General features: G+C 47.3%; 1 protein-coding gene across 1 annotated transcript; it reads left to right on the top strand.

Moving 5' to 3' along the window:
• The first annotated feature begins 5,232 nt into the window (after positions 1-5,232).
• On the top strand, positions 5,233-22,333 carry LOC142574313 (uncharacterized). The gene is made up of 3 exons (XM_075683431.1): positions 5,233-5,757; positions 14,349-14,695; positions 21,794-22,333. The coding sequence occupies exons 1-3, from the start codon at positions 5,294-5,296 to the stop codon at positions 22,099-22,101; spliced, it is 1,119 nt and encodes a 372-aa protein (XP_075539546.1). The 5' UTR covers positions 5,233-5,293; the 3' UTR covers positions 22,102-22,333.
• The last annotated feature ends 1,261 nt before the right edge of the window (positions 22,334-23,594 follow it).

The raw sequence follows: 23,594 nt of genomic DNA, 5'->3' as shown, positions 1-23,594 counted from the left end.
CAACGATGGCCAAACACCGGCCATAAAAAGGGTCGAAAGAGCTAAAGAAAACTGTTCGAGTAACAATACTGGCAGCGCGTCTTGCAGCATCCTGCTGAATATAATGAGATAGCATCGTAGCCGCCTATAACACTAAGAGAAAGCAGATGATGACGATCATTACTCTCTTTCATATCTTGCACTCTCTTGTAGGAATTGGTAAAGGATTCGACGATAGCAGGGGGCTAAATGAAAATTTATATTCTACGAAAAGGCGAAAGGAAATGGAAAAAACGAAAGAACAAGAATAGTACGCGAATTGGCAGGTAGAGAGCCAACACAAAATTATCGAACAAGTACTAATGAGCAACAGAATAAAGACCGTCTCAAATCACACCAATATCCACATGAACTTCCTCTTCTATTCATGGCCTCACGTCAACTACTTCTTACCTTCTGTTTCATTCAATTGGCTGACCGATGATATCTGCTTCTCGAAGCCTACAAAAGTGTTCTTTTAAAGTGAAGTTTTTTTTTTTTTGCCTACTCCTGGTCAGGTTTAATGCAACTGCCGGTACATCTGCAAGTATATTTGTGTATATACCCAAGAAAATAGTCTTCTACGGTTGGTCGATACCGGACATAGCGCAAACCGGCGCCTGAATATTGTAAACGGAGGCAGCCCTGGGTATATAGCAGCAGATGTACGTAACCACGGCATTATCTCATACACAAACATGATTCGTCGTCATGCCATCGCCGTCGTTTCATCACTTGTGATCGGATCTTCGTTGTCAGGCCTTCATCATGGTCCCACCATCTTGATTGTGTTGTCATCATTACATTGTCATTTCGCCATCGTCACACTCCCGTCGTCACACCATCATAATTATTCCGTGGTCATCATTCCGCATTCGTCTTTCCAACGTCATCATGCCGTTGTAATCATGCAGTCTTCATCATTCCGTCGCAGTCATACCAAAGTCATAACGCCGCTTTATCGATGCCATCACCATTCCGTCGCCATCGCGCTGTCATCGTCATGCCACCGTTGTCATTGCGTCCTGGTTATCCGTACACTCCTGGTTCAACTGTCATCGTGATAATATCACAGTCCTTCCATCGTCATCATTGTATCTTCGTCAACCCATGACCGCAAGCTATGTGTTTGCACAGGCTATGTCTCTGCACGTCCCAACTAAGATGGGACGTAAAATGCACTTCAAGAGTTTTGTACTGGTTGAAAATTTGCACACATCAATTCATCCCCATATTTCAGAATATGGTGCGAACCTTAAATTTTGCTTCTCATCATGCTGTACTCATTATAAAGCCATCATCATTCCAGCGTATCCATCATTCCATTGTCGTCTTTCTTTATTTTTTGTCATAGCATCTTCATGATGTGATCGTCATTGGAACGTCATCTGAACGTCGCCTTCATTCCAGCACCGTCATCTCACTTGCATCATGCCGTCGTTTTCATTCCAGCATCGTCAAGTTATTCCTGTCATGTCACATAGCCTTGTCTTTATTTAGGCGTCCTTATAATGTCACCATGAAGCCGCCATTACAACATTGTCGTCATTATTTATGCCGTCGTCGCAATTATATGGTTCTGCTGCCATTGTAATTTTGTTTTCTACATACAGTCGTCCTCACGAGCTCAGAGACATGGCATCATCGTCTGGCACTGACAATTTGGTGCTTGAATTTTAGCATAGGTTCTGAGCGGTGTAATGGAGAAGTATTAAAAAAAATTCGTGCCGAACCTTTCATCAGCTGGCGGATTATCCATCGAAGCTGTCGATCACACACCGAGCAACAATGGGCAAACTCCACATACAGAGACGTTCTCTTGAATGTGGAACTCGCCCCAGTGAAACTCGAAGGAGGGGGCAACTCAAGCTTCTGCCGCTTGGACGCAGACTCGAACGACCTAACTTGACGCTTACGAGCGGCCTCCAGTGCGCGACCTTCAGCGGTAGCTTTCGCTCCGCCGCCGGTGATTACAATCTCACATCTGCTCTCGCTGATGTTCGTCGGAAGCAAAGTCACTGGCCGCATTCAGTGCTTTCGTGCGGGCACGTTGTCGTTGGTTATAGACGCGTCTCTCAGCAGAACAGCAGAACATACTGACACGGACAGAAAGAGACGACACACGCGGGGCTAGGAACTGAACGTTTACTATTGATTTCCTGCACTTTTTATAGCGCAAGACAGCCAGTGCGTTTTTTGGTGTCATGCGGATTATCCGACTCCTTAGGTTTAAATGTCGTGACGATATTTCTAGCTATATATATATATATATATATATATATATATATATATATATATATATATATATATATATGTATCTATGTATGTGTGTATGTATGTGTGTTTGTGTGTGTGTGTGTTGGCTGCTTAGGATATGTATACTAAAAATCGGGCCCCCTTTTTTCTCGTTCATTGCATAGCGAAGGTCTCGAATCCGGCAACATAGGTGCCTTCAGGTAGCATGTGTCGGTTTATTGTACAGTTGCCTTCACCCAGTGAGACCACGTACTCGTGACGCCTGGGGAAGAAAGGATGATGCACATCCACCGCCAAGATTTGTGAGTGGTGGCACTGGTTAACGCACCCAATGTTAGTTCTAGTAAGGAAACATACATACTCAAGAAAGTGGATTGTAAAACGGCGCCATGGTAGCTCAGTTGGTTAGAGCATAGCACGCGTAATGCGAAGACGTGGTTTCGTTCCCCACCTACGGCAAGTTGTTTTCTCCACTTTCCACTTTCATTGCCATTAAGTTATCATTTATTTACCTCAGTTAGTAAGAACGAGCAACTCGTTCTAAGGGGGTGGGGGGGGGGTCTTAACATGCAAAGAAGGCAGGTGCCGAAGCATGCCACCGCGACTAACGTCAATGCCAACAACGGAAGCTGCAGGAGCCATGGCCTCGAAACTACGCCAGATCTCGGCTGCACTCCCAGGTCAAAGATTAGACCGCCTGCAAGCTCTCTGAGATGGAGCTGGGTGCGCTGAAATAATGAGCCAGATGCGTTCAGAACTTCAGAGCCCTCGAGTGCGACTAGCGGAATCTAAATCATGCCTCCAGAGCACCCTGGAATGCTCGGAAACGACCAGCCGAATGTGCCACACATAGATATGTCCAATGGTCGCTTTCAAACCATGGTCTCTCAGCACAAAAGTCCAATGCTTTATCCTAATCATGGACGTATCTCGGAAAAGTCGGAATAATCTCTTCCAAGCCAGGGCTTGAAACGCTTCGTAAGTTATGTGGGTCGCGTAGGAATAATTTACTTATAAAAAAAAACTCCCGAATGTGAAATTTGAACGCTGTTGTCTAGGTGTTTTCGTTTCGCGATATAATGAGGCAAATCATTAGCGACATAAATCGCCGCACCGACTGACAGTTGGCCAGTGCCGTCAGCGCCTTCGCGGAAGGAGGGAGGTATGAGGACGCTGGCGTGATCAGCGGCGTCGGAGCCAGCCGTGGAAGAAGATGATGACGAACGCGCGAACAGTAGCAGGAACGCGTTCACGCGGTTACGCCGAGGCACTCCGACGCTCAAACCAGGAATGGGCGTCTAAAAGCTGCGCTCTAAATAAATTTCGACTCCATTCCACCCTGTGAAAGTACAGCGAAGCTGTTGCCGACGTCAGGCAAGCACCCGCACAAACAAGCGACGTATACTTCGCGCGCTCACGCGCGTGTGCGGAAGTGCAGCATGCATCCTCATTCTTTATGTAGCGGCCGTGGCTACGCTAGCAGACTGAAAAAGGCAGCTAGGAAAGCGCTGTCTTCCAATTTCCGCGTAACAGATTTATGTTTTCTCGCATATTCGAATAAAAACACGACGCTACTAGGTCGGCAGCTTGTGTTTAATCGTACTTTACGCTGTATTCTGAAGCAATCTAAATTTGTGAACCTTCATATAACTGAATAGTGCACTTATGCTTGGTGAAGGGCCTACAGAGGCTAGCAGATTCACTGTAAAAGCGAGCGCGCATCTTTTACCTAACGAAGAAGCACGGCCACCTTGCAACTGAAGCAGTGCTGGTGTTCCTGCACGGCCGTTGAGAAAGATAGAAATTATGCGGCACGTTCGCCCCAAAAATTGCTGCTTTGAAGAAAATGGCGTCTTTTCCTTTTCAGAATACCATCTTTCTCTCTCTTTCTCTCTCTCATCGTACTGGTCAAGCACGTCATGTCTTGTCAATGCGCACATTTTACTATTTACAAATATTACCGCTTCCTCGGCAACGTCCGTTGTGCTGGCTGAGAGACGCGTTTGTCACTGATAACTGCAGCGCGTCTCTTCTCCTAATACGCGACCTAGCGCTTACAGAGATGCTAATGCATCGTTGGTTCTGCCAGGAGTCTAATGCGATATTATTAAGGGCTCCGTGTCGCATAAAATCCAGCGTCCGCGTCCGCCGTCCAGATTCGACCGTGTGGTCAGCGAAAAATAATTCCGAACCACACGTACCCAACAACGCAGGCTCTCCGCGTATTGTGCAGACGTTACTCAACTAATTGGAGTTCTCGAAGTAAGATGCGTCAGGAAAATCGTGAAGTACGACTTGCACACAGTGTAGACATGGTACCGTGGTGTGGTAATATTAATATACGTCAAAACATAATTCTCGTACGAGGAAACTCAAACACTAAACCCTTTTCTAGCGTCTCTACCTTTGATAGAGCGTCGCACTCGGTTCTTTATAAAACGTGGCGCTCGCCTCCGCACATCCGCAGCTCACGAAAAAGGTCGCGTTTTTACCACAAATCTCGGCTTCGTGCATAGCGTTCGCAGCCAGCTCGTTCCCAGTAAACATTATGGTTACATAACCTGCAGTTGCCGGGAAGCCTAGGAAGCAGTTATGCATCTTTGAATAGTATCACGTTTCACTCTTAGAGGCGAAGCTTAATCTTCGTGCAAATTTTTTTATTTCGCTTTTTTTTGCATCTATTTTTATACCCTGTAATGTGGTTAACCCTTGGGGGCGTGAGCCATGTTTAGAAGTAAGAACAGCAACAGGCTTCATTTCCTACGTTACTTATTCCTCCTTTGTTTTTTGAAAATTCTTGAAACATTTTTCACATCGACCGCTTCCTTCTCGGTCCATGGTTCTTTTTTGCTTTTTACCGCTTAACTCGCTCCAAAGTAACTATCAACGAATTATTAGCCGCGCGTGCTTTCTGTATCTCCCTTTGGCAAAAAGAAGACGAGGAAGAAGAAGGCTTGCAAAAGGTGGAAAAAGAATCGACATCAACAAAAGGTTTCCTCAAAGGTTCTGCGACCAGGCAATGACGCTCACTGCTGCGATCCGTGCGCAGTTGAACCACGCCCGAAAGCGACTCGTTGGAAAGCTCAAATCCGCCCGCATATTTGTGTTGCTTGCACTAAGCTGTATGTGCTACGCGTTCCGCGATCAATTCTCGAACTTCGCGGCCGATCGGATACGCGTCTCTCTCGTAAACCTGCGGGCAGGAGAAATGGTAAACTTCACGTTCGCCGACAACGTGACGGGCTACTCAGTCCCAGTGGTGCCCGATGTCGTCCACTTCGTGTTCCTCGGCAATAGGTCGGTGACCTTCCTGGACGCGATCTGCATTCGTGCTGCCTGGCTGCAGAAAACGCCGCGCAGGCTCGTCCTTCACTGCCAGAACTGCAGCGCGATCAGGCTGAGCTTCCACTGGGCCCTCGTCGAAAGAATTCCTGGTCTTGACGTACGGCACGTAGAAATGCCGGAAGGTGTCTCCGACGTCAGGTACGTCCGCCCATTGAAAGATCGGTTGATATGCAGCATGCTCTTTTGTGGTAATGTGTGTGACCATTCCTACAGCCGTCTTGAGATTATGCAGTCGTTGGCGTCTTTCTCTGATATCGCAAAAACTCAGGAAAACACCAGCTTTCTGCACGTGCTTCAGAACTCGCACGGGATATTAACAGAGCTGTCCTAACGTTATTGAAGGCGCACCGCAGCACGTGTAAACAAACATAAGGGTCGGGAAGTGGGGGAGAGGGGAGAGGGATGCGAGAGCTGTCGCTGTGACAGCCGTCGCAGCTGCACAAAAATGTTGCAGTGCGTGCTTTGCAATTGGCAGCCGATACCTAGTCGGTGGTAACACATTCAAGCAGGGAGTGCTTTAGATTGAGCCTTGTTCTCCCTTCCTAAAGCTCACATTCTTCTTATTTTCTCATCATTATTATTATTACGAGTCATCTTCCTCACACTCAAATGTACTGCCTCTCTCAGCGACACCCTTTTACGGTAGTCTTCCTTCAGCTGACTGCATATATGCTGTGTCTGCAAACTTCTGATGTGCCCACGTGGTCCTCTGGTGCTATTGAGTGTTTGTTTTCGTTGTATCGCTGTGAATTATTTATAATCAATCGATTGGTTGATTGATTGATTTATATTGCCAGCGCTGGCTTGGAGGCGACATCAGATTATCTATGTGACCGAAGTATACTGATGCCGTGTGGTGGGGAGGCCACAAAAAAAATAGCAAGGTAACGCGTTGCCCTTGAACTTCTCCGTTGGTGTTTCAACTATATGCGGGTCCGACTCACGCGAACGCATTATACACAGATGCCCAAATTTTCTGGCACACCTCGAAGCTTTACTACGCCGTTTAGGGCATCGCACAGGCACCATTACGCTGCCCGTAAAGAGCCGCTCCAGTAAAATTCCATCATGTTCAGGTTTGAGGTATGATATTGCTTTGCGCTGTTAATGTTTAATATACTGAGATCTGGGATAAAGACATGTTCTATGAGTGTTATGTTTATTGAGATTAGTTTTCTGGCTGTCATTCTCAAAATACTTAACGAGTCATTTAAAGGCTTAAACGTAAAACTTGGTGTGAGCAACTTAGGTGGTAGAATAGTGTAAGCATATAAGCTGCATATACAGCATTAGATAAGCATGGCGTGGCATATAGAAAATTTGGAGGAGGCTTAAGCGTCGCGTTTAAGAGTGGAACGCGATAGTGTTCCAAGACTCATTACCGCTTTTCATGCTTCCCGGCAGCTGCTGCTTATGTAACTGTAACGTTTACCGGGAAACGCTTTCTACGAACACTATGCACGAAGGCGAGCTTTCTGGTAGAAACGCGGCCTCTTTCGCGGCTCGAGCTCCTATTATTGTTTCGCACATTTAATATTTCAGTCTACGAAGTGCTAACATAAAGGACATGCACTGTCAGTGTTTTTTTTTTCATTACATTTGTTTGTGGGCTGCCGTTCTCGAAATTCTAAGGAATAACTTTGTAAAGAATGAAAGAAGCAACTTTGTTGGTAGACAAGTGCTTGGGTATGCGTGGTTCGGAACTCGGTGCGAGATTCTTCTTGCCGAAGCCAAATTTTCTGCGACCCGGGCTCCTTAACTCCCATCGCGGTAATACACATACCTAAATAGGAGCGCAGCTTCACGGTGATGACGACGACATTGTTACTGCATGATTGTCATTGCGTCGTCGCCACACGAACGTTAGCACGTATCTCTTGTCATACTATCATCTTCATTCTGTCTTCTTGGTAGTGCCATCGTTGTCGATTCCGTTGCTTCATCTGGTTGGCGTCATACGATCATCGTATCATTATCCTCATGTCGTCGCCGCCACGTTGCTATTGTTATACCATCGTCAGACTCTAACAATCGGGAACTAATTGTCGTCATGCCTTATTCCATATATTCCTTTGTTGTTCGATAGATAATAGCACGTGTACTTATCTATCCTTTTTCCGTTGACTGCATTTGACCCGCTAACAACCTAATGTTATTGCTCAGCGCCGGGCGGGACGGAAATATTTGGAACTTACTCCAGTGTACGTTATCGTTGATTTTAACTCTGGTGTATGTTCGTGCTGAACCTTGTGTAATCAGATTCCATGCGGGACACGAATTGTGTTGCACTTCCTGGAAGACACGCGGACACCAGTGGTTACGCTGGAAGCATCCATGAGCCATGTATCAAAGATGACATACTTGAACAGCAGATCAGATTTTCAACGATCTCCGACTGTGTTCCCCGCTATCGGTGTGCTTTGAATGTCACTCGCTTTTAGGCGCATTTGGCGCAATACAGCATGCCGGGCAACTCCTACTGGGCAACAAACAGCTAGCTCGCAGCTGCCAGACCACTCGCAATACTGACGAGGTGAAGAGCGGCGGCAGTGGCGTTGTATGTATACTATAGGTACCGCTCCTCGACTGCGCACAGGCTCAGACCAGCGAAAAATCGTCGGCTTTAATCACCGCCCAGTAAGTTATTAAATAAACTTATCTTGGCGCTTGCTCCCGTCCCACTAAGAACAGTGCATAAGCACCGCAGCTAAGTAGGAGTGCTACTCGGCCAATAGAATGCGTGCGTACAATGCTCATGCGAGCAGCGCAACGCAGCTGCAGTGGCTCCGCCACCGCAGCTATTGACCGTACCGCTTCTGCTGTCAAAAGAACTTTATTATGGGGTTTTACGTGCTAAAACTACTTTCTGATTATGAGGCACGCCGTAGTGGGGGACTCCCGAAATTTCGACCACCTGGGGTTCCTTAAAGTGCACCTAAATCTAAGCACACGGGTGTTTTCGAACTTCGCACCCATCGAAATGTGGCCGCCATAGCCGGGGTTCGATCCCGCGACCTTGTGCTCAGCAGCCCAACACCATAGCCACCGAGCAACCACGGCGGTTGGCCAAAAGAACTTCACGTCACCGGAGACCCTCTAAGTTCGAGAGCGCGAGCCACGCATACGCCCACGACGGAGAGCGCACGGCAATGCCGACGTCGACGGCGCGAACGTAACTTCGGTGCCCCTGTAATTTCGCAGCAAAAAGTGTGGTCATAGACTGCGTTGTGAAATAGCGCGCTGCAGATGGCGAAACTCCGAAAGTTGCCAAACACGAGCATCGCGTTTTCATAAAATGTAACATCATGGCGATGTTGCTCCATTGCTGCACTTCTAAGGCGAATAGCGTTGTTTGGCTTTTTTGCCGGTTTTCATGGTCGGTGGTTGGCCTTGGAAAGAGCGCGTGCCAGTCGATGTTTCGAGGCACGTTCGCCATTGAACGCCAGCTAATAAAGCACAGCTACCCAACTGCTAACTAAGCAACTCGTAAAATCTCAAGAAAGGGGAAGAGAAGTGGGAAAGGGGAACATGAATCACATTTTTATAGCTTCACTGAGTACACATCGTCGCAGAGATGCATAGGCGCTTCAGCAACGAGGATTTGAATTTAGTCGCAGCACATCGACAAGCAGGAAACTTGCAACAGCAAATAAGGACCAGGAAGAAACTATTTCTAGGTCATGGTGATTTTTGGAGCGACTTAGCTCTTGCCAATTTCACCTGCTTCAAGAACTTCTTTGTGTAAGCTTGCTCTAGGAAAGTGTCCCTCCAGCATCCTTTCGGCATCCTTCGGCCGGAAGGTACAGAGACACACGTGCGAACATTCTGGCAACCAAAATTATTTTTTCGTAAATTTTGACGCAATGGTCTTAAAATCGTACAACCAGCTGAAATTCGTAAACATGGGAAAGTTGCCAAGTATGACTAAAAGACTTTGAGACGCATGTCCCGTTCGAATATAGAACCGCTTTATATGTGCTGGCTCTGGTGTAATAGGAAGGAAAACAGAACGCCGACCAAAATGGCGTTGTCTAAAAATTCGCATACGTTTCGGCTTCCACACGGAAGCCTTGTTCAGTGAGATCTGTTAACAGGGCTTCCTTGTGGAAGGCGAAACTTTGAAGACTTTTTAGACAACCCCATTTTGGTCGGCGCTCTGTTTTTCTTCCTATTATGCTGTTACTTCCCGACCAGACGAGATTTAGTGAAACTCTTGATTTCATTTCAACGGCTCTGGTTTTTGGGAGATAGCGAAATGTAGATGCTACCTACCTATGCTCGCAGCAACAAATATACACCTACAAGTGCTCCATTCATTTAATAGTGGCAAGAGCTTTCTTGAAGCGTTTGGCTATTCGTTTACATTGGCAGTCATCGTCGATGGTGTCTGCACATATATTCCTCCACTGTCATCTCGTGCACCGTTGAAGTGTCTCGACAGCAACACCGCTGGCAGCTCTTGCATCCCACCATCCCGATACTGCTGCGTCTGCTGTAGGTACGAGTAGCATTCAATAACTCCTACAATTATCGTATTGGAATGGTGGACTCGCCGATGTCCGCTAAGTTCAAGTGTGAAGACACCATCAATCATACTTTATATTTGAGCAATCCCTTCAAACTTGTGACCTTCCAGACGACTGGAAATTGGCTAAGGTGGTTCCATTCCATAAATCAGGCGACAAGCACCTATCACTCAACTATCGGCCAGTATCACTAACCAGCATTCCTTGCAAGGTAATGGAACATGTCATCTTGTCATCCCTAGCAAACTTTCTTGAGTCATCATCCTTTTTTACTCATGCGCAGCATGGTTTTAGAAAACACTTTTCTTGTGAAACACAGCTAATAAATTTTACAAATGATATTAGCTTCCTACTTGATCGTGGCAGTGAGGTTGACTGCATCTATTTAGACTTTTCCAAAGCATTCGACAAAGTCTCTCACAGCTTGCTTCTTCACAAACTAAGTAAATTTAACATCGACCAAAATGTACTACGATGGATTGAATGCTTTTTGTCTAACAGGTTCCAGTACGTGCACGCTAACGGCATTAACTCATCACCGGTATCTGTGACCTCAGGCGTCCCACAAGGTTCTGTTATCGGTCCCTTGCTCTTTCTGGTATATATTAATGACTTGCCTAACAACGTAACATCCACAGTGCGACTTTTTGCCGATGACTGTGTAGTTTACCGGGAAATAAAAAATACTAATGACACCGTACTACTCCAGGAAGACTTAGCTAATATATCTAACTGGTGTTCACAATGGAAGATGACACTTAACGATACTAAATGCAAAGTAATGCGTTTTTCGCGTCGCGTCAATCCGTGCCCCGCTCCCTACACTATTTGTTCTTCCCTGCTAACACCGGTAACATCTTACAAATACCTCGGTGTCATTATAACGTCAAACCTAGCTTGGAAGGCACATATCATTTCTATCATCGCGTCCGCTAACCGCATGCTTGGATATCTGAAACGGAATTTTTCCTTAGCCCCGACACCTGTTAAACTTCTTCTATACAAATCGCTTGTCCGCTCCAAATTAGAATATGCTAACTCAGTATGGGACCCTTTCACCAACTCTCTTATCGACGCCCTCGAAGCTGTACAGAACAGAGCAGCCCGTTTCATCCTTCGTAACTATGATCGTTTGTCCAGCGTCACAGAAATGAAAAACACATTGTCACTAACCCCTCTCGCAACGCGCAGAAAGATATCACGCCTGTGTCTGTTTTTTAAAATTTACCACATGAATTGCTCCCTTAAAGATACATTACTCACGCCGCCAACATATGTTTCATCCCGCTTAGATCATCCATGCAAAGTTGGTGTTTCACAGTGCCGTACAACATCCTGCAGGAATTCTTTCATTCCAAAAACATCGTTGGACTGGAACCAGCTACCATGGGATATTGCACTTTCGAAAGATTTTGATGAATTTAATAAGAAATTATCAACACATTATTGCTTGCCATAGCTTTGATTCCATTTCCATTTTTCTCGTTATCATGCGCATCCTTCTGTATTTTCCCCCCAGATTTGCTGTGTTCATGTTTGTGCTAATGGTGGCGTTTTGCAATTTTCAAATTTTTTGTGCGTGATTTAGCGTTTCTTGGAAATTGTACAATTTTGAACTCGCTTCATGTTCCGGGTTGTGAATTATGTATTTGTTCCGGTATATATATGTTTTATATATATGCGTTGTCTCCTTTTCTACAAATTTATTGCAATGTGTGTACCACTCCCCTCAATAATGCCCTGTGGGCCATGAGGGTATCTGAAATAAATAAATAAATAAATCATCTTCTGTGAAACTGTTCTCGCTTCGATAATCGACGTCAGACTCATCTGTGCGCCTTGAAAAGGCTGAACGATAGGCCATTTACAAAAGGAAAGGTCTTGGGAGCTTAAGCTCACAGTTCATCAGCCTAGAAAGCCTTTCGAGCGCTTCTTCAGTACCTGAAGGTAAGACTTGTGTGCCAGACTGTAGACATGCTGCACCTAGCTTAGTGTATCTTTAAGTGCGATATAGGCCCACGTCTTCTATCTCTTTCTTTCACCCCTCCTCCCCACGCGTGCTGGACGCAGTCTGGTTAACCTCCCTGCGTTGCTTTCCCCCTTCTCTCACTTCACCGATAGGCTAAACTTTCCTATAGCTTGCGATGCTTCACTTTGGGGCAAAATGTTTATACCGATATTCTTGCCTCGTTTAGCACCATAGTGACAATGTACGATCCACGAACACACGTGCACACTTGTGACTGTGCTTCAGTTGAGTGTGCGTGCTGCATCTTCTCACATAATGGTGCCCTTTTCTGGGCATTGCTTCGGTATTTGAGCCTTATGAGCACTGACCAACCGGACGTACATACTGCGGTCCCTCAACTTATCACTAGGCTTTCTTTCGCTAGAGGCTTCGCATTTCGCTGTGAAACGTAACGGGGAAGTGAGTGATAGATAGTTGGCGGCCGCGGTATTGCCGCAGAGAGATCATTGGGCACGTCATCGCTCCCCCCTTACCCCTCCCCCTGCCCCCAGCTCCCAGGAATTTATTTCTACCAGGGTACCTGGAACGAAACTCCATGCCACAACCCCCGCCTGCTCCTTTTTGGTCAAATGCGCCCTTCCGCAAAATAAATTGCTGGCTCCATCACTGTGGTCGGGAGTGATTCGGCTAGGTTAGGTTTACAAGCTGCGTAACGCGCGCGCACGTAGTCGGCCGTCAATTTAACAACGAAAGTAATCGATTTTAAGCATAGGACACCGGAGGGTAAATGTTAAACGGTATTGGCCGCACGTCATTGTAATAATAATAGTAATAATAATAATAATAATTACATTTCTCATCACTCATTTACAATGGCTGAAGAAAGTAGTAAAAGCCGCAGAACAAATTTGCAGTTTGACAAAACCGGGAGCTCACGCTTTGGCGTTGAACGGCGCAGTCGTGCATCATTCGCACTAAACGAAGTAATAAAATAACAGAAATTACAATGAACAGACTAGGAATATGAAATACATAGTTCTAGCCCAAAAATAATACATTAGGGTGCATATGCATTCAACATAAAAAAAACACGAAATAGAAAGAACGAAGTAGATACGGCATACGGAGCACAATATAACCTTTTTAACATTTACACAATTTCAGTAAAGCATATTAACTTTTATTCAGTTTCATAATAAACATGTGTGTGAGTAAATCATTAAACGAAAGTTGATTTGGAACAAACGTATTTCTTTGTAGTTCGATCACTAAACGAAGCACTGTATGGTTTGTAACGCCTGTGATGTTCTGGGTGTTCTTACCATCCACAACTCACTGCTTCTCAACCTATACGCAATTAGCGGACAGCTATAACAAGTAAGGATAGTAGTTTCATAAGCCGTATAAACATGTAAACATAGACATACTAACTAAATGAACAAGCGTCGTGTCATTGAGGATGGCTTGCAGGATGGCAACAAGGTCATATTCAAGATACAGCGGCCCGGCCGGGCGCGCGCAGGCGTCGGAGCCGCCCGCTTAGGACGCCACTCCCCCCGAAGCCTTGCGCGCGACGGAATGCGGCTTGCTTCCTCCCCGCTTTCCGCTGTTGCTTGCGCGATTAAGCCGCGATTGCCGACTCACTCTCGCACGCTTTCCCTTGCAGATACAGCATACGGCGTGTGGCGATGATTTTATCGCCTTAGGGCTTCATGCGGAACCTCACGGCGATGCAGGCAGCGACGGCAGAAATTCGCAAGGAGTGTCCCTATAATTACTATCGGAATATTATATCATTCGGGTATTGGAAGTCTGCTTTGTCTAATTTATTTAGTATGGCACATCGCGCATTGGCATGTGCAATCTTCGAAAATATACTTTGTATTGTAACTATAGCAGGCGCTTTTGCGCGGTTAATACTCAGAATAATTTGCAATAATTAAGAAGTGATTGGAACAAGGTATGGTACTCGTATTAGTGACAGCGCGCTACTTGGCAAGAGCTGTCGATAATTATCGACATCTATTATCGCTGCCGGCCTCGGACGCGGATTGAATCATACAAGTCGTAGGCTTCGCCGGCTTAACGATGGTCGCGTGAACAAAGGGTGCACGATAATATTACAACAGTGCTGAAGGATCGGAAAGCTTTCTTGAAACCGATCTTTACAACAAATATAGAAATGGGCACTGGCTTTCACATCGTTCGCTAACCTCACCCGTTGTACGACGCAGATACAGTGACGCCGAAGAGGTGAGGCCGTTGGTGGCGCTCAGCATCCTGTTGGCCGAAGGCGGTATCTACGTGGACAAGGACACGTACCTGCTGCGCAGTGCCGGTGCCTACCGGCGCTACGAGATGGCTCTGGCTTGGCCTAGCGGTGGTCGTCTCCGCACCGAGCTGATCGTGGCGCACCGCAACGCTCGCCTGCTGCGAATGTTGTTCGACGCTTACCACCGGCTTCTAAGAGAATCGAAAGCGTACAAGCCCGTTGAACTGCTCAGCAGACTGGAACGCTTTCTACCGGTCAACGTTTTTTCGATGCCACTCTTCCACCGCATACCGGTTACCACGAAAGACGGTAAGCCGAGCGGCACGATGTACTCTAGTTGCGTTTGGAGCAGCATTCCCGTGTCGCAGCCCATATTATTCTATGTGTTCTTCGTGAACGTTTCCTCACTTTCACCGTGCGTCGGTCATGAGACATTTCAACGGGAATTACTAATTCCTTAGTGCGGCGGTCAGGGTAAAAAGTGTGTTATCTGCCTATGGGACTTGACATGTCTTCCGTTATCCTCCAACAATACGCACTGTTCCATCGATGTTTGCCACATGCACATTTAGGCCATGGAAAATGTTGAGCTGTAGAAGGTATCCTGCCATTTGCCTAACCGCTGTGTTATGCTTCAGCCTAAGATTCCAAAAGCAGTTCCAGGATGCGCAATGTACAGCTCCCAGTGCGCTTATAAAAAAAAGCACAGGAAAAAGCCGCTGTTTGTGCCATAAACAGAGGTCTTCGAATTGGGATAACTTATTTCCTAACGTGAGCCACCTAAGTTGCAGGCCACTGATAGACGTTTCTGCAGCAATGACAATGAACTACTGACTACTGTGTAATGTTAGGCAAGCCTCAGCCTCGATTATTCGCGACTACTGACGGTCGTCATGAGTAGCACATAATAATTGACAATGCACATTCGCCAACAGACAATTTGTAGATGGGTGGGCGAGTAGCTGCCACTGAGGTATGGGAAACTAATCGTTGTAAAAGTTCAAGTGCTGGCAACCGTCTCACACTCCTAATAGCACTATTTAATATCCACTTAAGCAGACAATGCATGCACCCGGCAGGTGTGGCTTAAAGCCCAGCACACCGCCATTAAGGTTTTCAGCGTGCCAGGGACGCTGCCAGTCTCGGAGGTCATACTGAGGGAACGCGAGGATTAACTATCTTCTGGGTCCTGCGTTATTTTCGGCAAACGGCAATCACGGCGTTCTTTTCAGTTTTGGTATCAAAATCGTCTGTTATTCCCAGATTTCGTGGGGCGTAAAACTGTGCATAGAGGCTGCTCTACGTTTGCACTGTCTAAAAGTACGAACAGTGACAGAACAAATAAATAATGTCATTGGAGCGAACGTTTAGCCGCTTGTCCAAACGTTGGCTCGAGCGACATTCGTTGTACTATTACTAATGAAACTTCAAGCCTCCATCTTCCTGTTAACCTCTCTCTTGTATTATCTATTAAAAACTAGATATTTTACGTAATGCGACATTTTGTTGAACTTGGCATTTCATGCCCACTAAATTATCTGATATTGTTTAGGTAGAACGGTTTGATAGAAACTGCCTAACATCAGTGGCACATTGTAGTGTGCTGTTGAAGCTTACCTATAAATTATTCCCTAAAGAGAACTATGTGCTTTTGTGCTTCCTAATGGTGTACAATTCTATCGTATTTAGGACGTTCTTATGCCATTGCAATAGACAACCCTCTTTTGTGATTTTGCGCCGTGTGGTCGGTACAAATTCAGACTTTCTAGAGAACAGAATGTCTCTAACAAACATTCTCGCTATCTGACCATATGAAGAGAGAACTAAAGCATAAGATTGCTCGTTTATGACCAACCCAGTGAAATTACAAAGCGTCTAAAGGCCAATTGCTATGAAATATTGGCGTCACCCACTGGCATCGTTTTGATGCTTTTCAATTCTCATAGACTTAAAGTCACTATCATATCTTTACGTTATCATCTTCTATGATACCGGTATTGTTGGCCAACGCAGCTATCACTGCGATCGGTAAACCAGCATGATATATATATATACATATATATATATATGTTGTAAGGGTGGTTTATTCGGCTCGTAGAGCAGCAGCGACAAACTCAGTACCAGCAGGTAGGGCGCAGCCAGCGAACGAACTGGGTACGAGCCACGCCATGGCAACGGGGCTTTTCAGCCTGCCAATCTTCGTCACAATCACCCCCGGAATCGAAGAGTAGCCATCCTGGCGACGTAGGAAGAGGTGGGCGGATCGTAATACTGCTTCAGCCGGTCAATGTGCACAGTCTCTCGCCCCCAACGACGCAGATCGGGAGATGGCGATACGGGTTGGACCACGTAGTTCACTGATGATGTTTGCGCAACCACGCGGTAGGGCGTGTGGTACTTCGGGAGAAGCTTGGACGAAAGGCCAGGATCAGCAACAGGCGGGACCCAAAGCCACACGAGTGAGTCGGCGGGGATGGGGTGAGAGGGAGGATTGAGGTCATGACGCTCTTTTTGGCAGCAAAGTTAAGCAGACGTCAAAGAACGGGCCAGTTGTCGGCATTTCTCAGCGTGCTGAGCAACCGCAAAACAGGTGAGCATTCAGCAGGGTCCGGCCGGTACGGGAGAACCGTATCAATGGTGCTGGGGGGATGGCGGCCGTAAAGCAGAAAGAATGGTGAGAATTCAGTAGTGGCTTGAGAGGCAGTGTTATATGCGTAAGTGACGAACGGGAGTACAAGATCCCAGTTGGCGTGGTCAGATGCAACGTACATTGATAGCATGTCAACAAGAGTTCTGCTGAATCGTTCTGTTACGCCATTGGTCTGTGGATGATAGGCAGCAGTAGTGCGGTGAATAATTTGGCATTCAGATAGGAGTGACTGCATGAGGTCCGAGAGGAATACACGGCCCCGATCGCTCAACAGTTCACGAGGTGCGCCATGGCGGAGAACGAAGTTGTTTAGAATGAACGAGGCGACGTCTTTTGCTGATGCGGCAGGCAAGGTGATGGTTTCAGCATACCGTGTCAAATGATCTACGGCGACATTAATCCATCGGTTGCCAGCGCCAGTAGATGGAAGAGGCCCGCATATATCAATGTCGATACGGTCAAATGGCTGAGCTGGGCAGGGAAGTGGTTGGAGAGGTGCGGTGGAGAGATGCAGGACACATTTGCGCCGCTGGCAGGCAATGCAGGAGCGGTGTACAGTGGACGAAGGTGTACATCCCTCGCCAATAATATCGTAGGCGAAGCCGTATGTAGGTTTTTGACGCTCCTCCGTGACCATTGTGCGGGTCAGAATGAAAAGCGGAGCATAAATGTTGTAGTAGGTGGCGAGGCGCTGCTAAGAGCCATTTGCGGCCGTCATTGTGGTAGTTGCGGCGGTATAAAAGTCCGTTGCGGATTGTGAAATGCTGCACCTGTCGGCGTAACGCTCGAGGTGCCGAAGTTGCCGGAGGATTTGACAAAAAGTCGAATATCATGACGATCCATGGGCCTTTTCGTTTCTCCAATGCCATGTCCAGGATGCCAAGCGGTGAGATGTCATATCTGTAGGTAGAAGTGCTGCTGTCTGAAGTAACTGGCGAGCGCGAGAGGGCATCGGCGTCAGAGTGCGTCCAGAGCAATGGACGACACGGATATCATATTCCTGGATTCGGAGGGCCCCCCTAGCGAGGCGGCCCGACGGGTCCTTTAGGTTAGGCACCCATCAAAGAGCGTGATGATCTGTCTCCACGTCAAAGCGTCAAACGTAGAGATATGGACGAAATTTTTGAAGCGCCCACACGATAGCGAGGCACTCTTTCTGTTACTGAGTAATTGGCCTCATGTTTCGTGAGGGCACGACTGGCATAAGCGACTATGCATTCGGCATTAGTGTTCTTGCGTTGTGCGAGCACGGCACCAAGGCTGACACCACTGGCGTCAGTGTGAAGTTCTGTAGGTGCGCTTGGATCAAAATGGCGCAAGATTGGCGGAGACGTGAGTAGGGGACGAAGAGTCGTAAACGCATCATCAGAGGCTTCCGACCAAGCAGAAATCTTATTGTCGCTTTGGAGAAGTTGGTTTAGTCGTGCGATCACAGTGGCGAAATTGAAAACGAAACGTCGAAAATAGGAGCATACACCAATGAAGCTGCGTTGTGCTTTCAAGTTAGTGGGCTTCGGAAATTCGGATACGGCGCGAAGTTTAGCAGGATCCGGAAGAATGCCTTCTTTGGGGACAACGTGGCCTAATATAGTCAGCTTTGGAGCTGAAAATTGGCACTTTCCTAAGTTAAGCTGGAGACCAGCATTCCAGAGACAGGTCAAAACTTGATGTAAACGCCGAAGATGAGTCGGAAAATCAGGGGAAAAGACGACAACGTCGTCAAGGTAGCAGAGACAAGTATGCCACTGTAGCCCGCGTAGGATGCCGTCCATCATGCGTTCAAAGGTGGCGGGCGGATTGCACAGACCGAACGGCATTACAGTGAATTCATACAAGCCGTCTGGCGTTACAAACGCGGTATTAGAACAGTCAGCGTTAGCCATAGGCAGCTGCCAGTAGCCAGAGCGGAGATCTAAGGAGGAAAAAACTTCGCTCCTTGCAAACAGTCAAGTGCGTCGTAAATACTTGGCAACGGGTATACATACTTTCGGGTAATCTTGTTAAGCCTTCGATAATCGACGCAAAATCGTATGCTGCCGTCTTCTTTTTTGACTAGGGCGACTGGTGATGCCCAGGGACTACTAGAAGGCTGGATGACACCGCCATTGAGCATATCGCTCACCTGGTCATTGATAACGCGTCTTTTAGTCGCCGATATCTGGTAGGAATGCTGTCGAATTGGTGCATGACTCCCAGTGTCGATAGTGTGCGAAACAGTCGTTGTGCGGCCGAGTGATCTTGCTTGGCAGTCAAAAGAGGAAGAGGAGCCTTGGAGCAAGCGAAGAAGTTCGTCGCGCTGCGTCATGGTAAGGTCACTGGCAATAGCTGGCGCAAAAGAAAGCGGCAGTGACTGAAGAGGCGATGCCTCGAGAGCAGCAAGATAAGTGGAGTCGTCCATTGTGACAAGTATTCAAGATGAGGTAAGTGGCTCTGCTCTGCCAAGGCTTTCACGACGGCGTAAAGTAATTGGTTCAGCCGATGGGTTTGAGACGCACATGATAGAGGCGCCAGCTTTGAACTCGAGGATGGTGAACGGCAGTAGTAGTGAACGACGGCGAACTAAGAGTTCAGACGGAGCGAAGAGATACTGACAAGAGATATTGACAAGAGTTGACGACCAGGCAGGTATAACAGTGTCTTCTGAAACAGCGATTTTGCGGCAATCGTCCTTATGGTCAGTGATAATATCGGTCGGACTGAAACAGCTCGATTTCGGCGCGGGCGTAGTCAATGCTCGCATGATGTGTGGAGAGAAAGTTCCAACCTATTATGACGTCGTGTGAACATGATGGCAACACGATGAATTCTATTATATAGAAGGCCTCCTGAATTACGACACGAGCAGTGCAGGCGCCGAATGGCTCTACGTGCTGCGCGTTGGCAGTTCGAAGAGACAGTCCAGAAAGCGGCGTCGTCACTTTTCTTATCTTGCGGCAAATACGGGCATCTATCGCTGAAAGTGCAGCGTCGGTGTCCACAAGTGCTAGCGTTAATGTTCCTTCTATTGCGATTTCAATAACATTCTTCGGGGAAGTGTTAGGCCTTATACATTTCGTTGACACCGCAGTTCTCGCCTCCTCTACTGCGATTTTTAGTTTTCCTGGCGCAAAGGGCTCCGTCGCCGGTGCATGGGGGAAAGGGAGCGGCGGTGAGGAGAAGGTGAACGGCGAGCGGCGGAGAATGCGATGTCGACGGCAGGAGGAGATTCAAAGGTGTCCGAATAGTTGCGGCATTCTCGGAAACGTGGCGCATATGGACGCACATTGTTGGGGACGTTCGGTGGAAGCAGGCGACAGTGACATGCCACGTGTCCAGCACGGCCACAATAAAAACAAATCGGACGGTTGTCTTCCATGCGCCAATGGTGTTGAGGTTGTGCTTAGTGCACCAGTGGACGGACTGGAGGGGATACGGGTGGGCGCAAAGGTGGGCGATGGGGCCCGTAGGTCTGTGGCGCAGGGGAGCGGCTGTCGGAGCTTGCTGGAGAGAAGGCGAAATGTGGTCGGCTACCTGCTCCTTGATGACAGATTGTAGAGCGGGCGCCAACGGAGTACTCGGCTGGCCGTGTGCAAGGGGAATCAAGGAAAGCTGATGATCCACGTCTTCACGGACGAACTCCTTGATCTGTAGCAATTGACAGCGAAGTGTTATCCAGGGCAGCAGCCAAGCTCGACATTAAAGTGGCCTGAGGTGTAGATTGGCAGGTGGCTATGCGTTGTTTGCGCAGTTCGTCGAAGCTTTGACAGAGACTGACGAGTTCAGAGATTGTCTACGGATTTTTCGCCAGCATCATCTGGAAGGCGTCGTCTTCAATGCCTTTTAAGATATAGTGGATCTTCTCGGCATCAGCCATTGTGACGTCAACGCGGTTGCAGAGGTCGACAACATAGCTTGTAAATGTCTCCCCCCACTGTTGCGCACGGCCACGCAAACGTTACTCGGCGCGAAGCTTGCGAACGGCGGGGCGCCCAAATACCTCTGTCACGTTAGTCTTGAAGGCCGTCGAAGTCGTCAGATCAAGTTCGTGGTTGCGGTGCCACACGCTGGCGACACCGCTCAAATAAAACGACACGTAATTCAGTTTTTTGGTGTCGTCTCAGTGGTTGTGGATGCTCACCCGGTCGTGGTCAGCGAGCAAGTCTTCTACGTCATGGTCTTCGGTACCGCTAAAGATGGGTGGGTCGCATTGACGCAACAGGCCGGGGCAGACCACGGTAGTCACCGGGCAGCGTTCTCACACGCGACTGCATAAAAAAGAATCCGACGGATATTTGTGAGGACACAATTTCTGTAAAATCAGCGAATGCGTGGTAGAGGACGAAGCAGTCAAGATCATTCTCTTCTTTCGAGAGAAAAACAAAATATAAAAAAGCGTTGGCTAACACCGCGAAAAAACTCCGCAAGCTAAGTCGTGCCGCATGCTTATACCATGCGCTATATGTAACACATCTATAGCCCAGACTCTAACACTCCTGCGGACGCTCGCGCAGTCCGCAGCCGGTCGCTATTCCACTCGACAAGTGGGATTCACACTGTACGGTACGCTGTTATTATTAACCAAATCTATATTTATTCTTAGGCGGAAAGCTACTCAACAAACGACGTGATCTCGAAGTATGTCTGCAGAAAATAAATAGTTTAAACGCAAGTCAGTATCTTAGAAAACTCTCCTGCATGGGTTTTCAGCCTGGATAAAATGTGTCAAAAAGGACGCGCAGGAAAATTCCAATTGCCTTGTTTTTCTGACTTCCTTGCAGAATCGCCACATGGGGGCGCGATCGCGCTCGCAAGCTCCGAAACGGCGCGCATGCTATACAGCGAGAAATGCGAGTACTCGTGGCGACATCTGGCGGCCGTGTCACTCATGAGCGGTTCCGAGGAGCAGCTGCGCGAGACCCGCGGCGAGCCCCCCGTCAACCTCGTGACAATTGCCTCGTCCCGTACCAACTTTGGGCAGATGGCTCGCCTCGCGCTTGGCGGCACAACGGCCATGGGCGAAACGAGAGTGCGCAACGTCTCGGACATCGCCGTCCTCCAATACACGGAAGACGCGTGCAGTTACTGACCGTGGCAGAAAACGGCGCTTGAGCTGTCAGCTCGACTGTCTGACGTTGCTGGTGCCTGGAGAAAACACACGGGCGTCCTCTGCTAAGGGCAACGCGGAGGTATTCTGACACTCTCGGATCCATATTTATTATTTTATCACCGTAATCATTCTTCTTGTTTTCTATTTATGCTTATACGCAACCCTAGGACCTATCGCTTGCTTCAGCTTCACGTAAAAAACATTAACTTCCTGCCTCCGTCTATCTCTCATCAATTTTCAGCGCACGCTTTCATTCGCGCTCGTCGAAGTCGCGCTGCCGCGAGCTGCGCAATTTCTGGAAGTGTACCGAAACAATGGATGACAGACGCTTTCTCATCATCATTGGATTAAATTAAAGCGGCCTTTATATCGAAGAATTAGTTTAGTGCATAATACAACTATCAGTAAACGTACGTATTAGGCGAGGGAATCTGGAGAGATATTAAGCATCTTTTTAGTAAAGTGCGATCTCTAAACAAATGATTTTAATCATTAGGAAATGTTGGCATAAGAGCGCAGTTGCCCAAAGAGGAAACGTACGCAAGCACTTTTTGCACATGGCTATATAGCAGGGTTCTGACCTCTAGCGAAAGGAGAATGCTAGAAGAGTTGTTTACAAGATAGCAACACAGTACTGCTAGAGAACTCGGAATATCCTTTCTTTGTGGTAGATCCGATTTATCCCTACTTCAGGTTTGAATCACTAGTAATTGATTACATCTTCTTTAAGACAAACAGCTATCTGCTGAGCATCCATGAGAATTACATTACACTAGAGTCGAAGGGCCGAACATTTCCATTAATGTCACATATACGCGTCACTTCAAAATTAGGTAGCAGACTTGTATCAATCATTGAACCTTCCTCTCTGAAAATTTACGCTGCACTTAAGTGCAGCATGATATCTTTTGCTTCTCCGCCAAATGTAATTACATTACTACGCAACTACTTTGTGTTGAACGTGTCGAAGAGCACCAATTGAACTCGGAGCTGCATCCGTTAATAGCTCCAGAATTACTTTTACCCTATGCTGTTCTTTAATCTGAAACGAAGAACCACGGTACACGAGCTAGTTTGCATTACGCACTATCGACATGCAACTGCGGTGGCTAGGAATCGAAGACGCAACATCCTTCTCGCTATGGGATATGACGGGTGTATACCGAACGAGAATTGCTGAAGGAGAGTGGTACTGCGTGAACGGTTCTCACTGATCGATGCTGGTGTTAAAGGGAACGTTTTCTCATCGCATCCACTATCTTGGAGCTTTGCGTAATGATATCAACGTCGGTGGTGCCAACTAACGACGACGTTGACCGTTGACCTCCAACTTTTGTTAGAGGAACTAATATGTCTAGACGTGAGTGCCGATCTAGTTTTCAGGCCATCAAGACCTTATGTGGCTCTTGTTTTTTTTAAAGTGTCTGGACTCTGCTCTCTGGGCAGACTTGTCCGGCATGTGTCCTGCATCG

This window comes from Dermacentor variabilis, chromosome 3, assembly GCF_050947875.1.
Source record: "Dermacentor variabilis isolate Ectoservices chromosome 3, ASM5094787v1, whole genome shotgun sequence".
Lineage (NCBI taxonomy): Eukaryota > Metazoa > Arthropoda > Arachnida > Ixodida > Ixodidae > Dermacentor > Dermacentor variabilis.
The sequence above is the reverse complement of the archived record's forward strand: the minus strand, read 5'-3'. Positions and strand labels throughout refer to the sequence as shown.

Excerpts from the sequence above, each read along its gene's own strand:
- LOC142574313 (XM_075683431.1), top strand. The coding sequence starts at position 5,294 with ATGACGCTCACTGCTGCGATCCGTGCGCAGTTGAACCACGCCCGAAAG. Across the intron at positions 5,758-14,348 it reads GAAGGTGTCTCCGACGTCAG|ATACAGTGACGCCGAAGAGG; the intron begins GTACGTCCGCCC and ends TGTACGACGCAG. Across the intron at positions 14,696-21,793 it reads ACCGGTTACCACGAAAGACG|AATCGCCACATGGGGGCGCG; the intron begins GTAAGCCGAGCG and ends ACTTCCTTGCAG.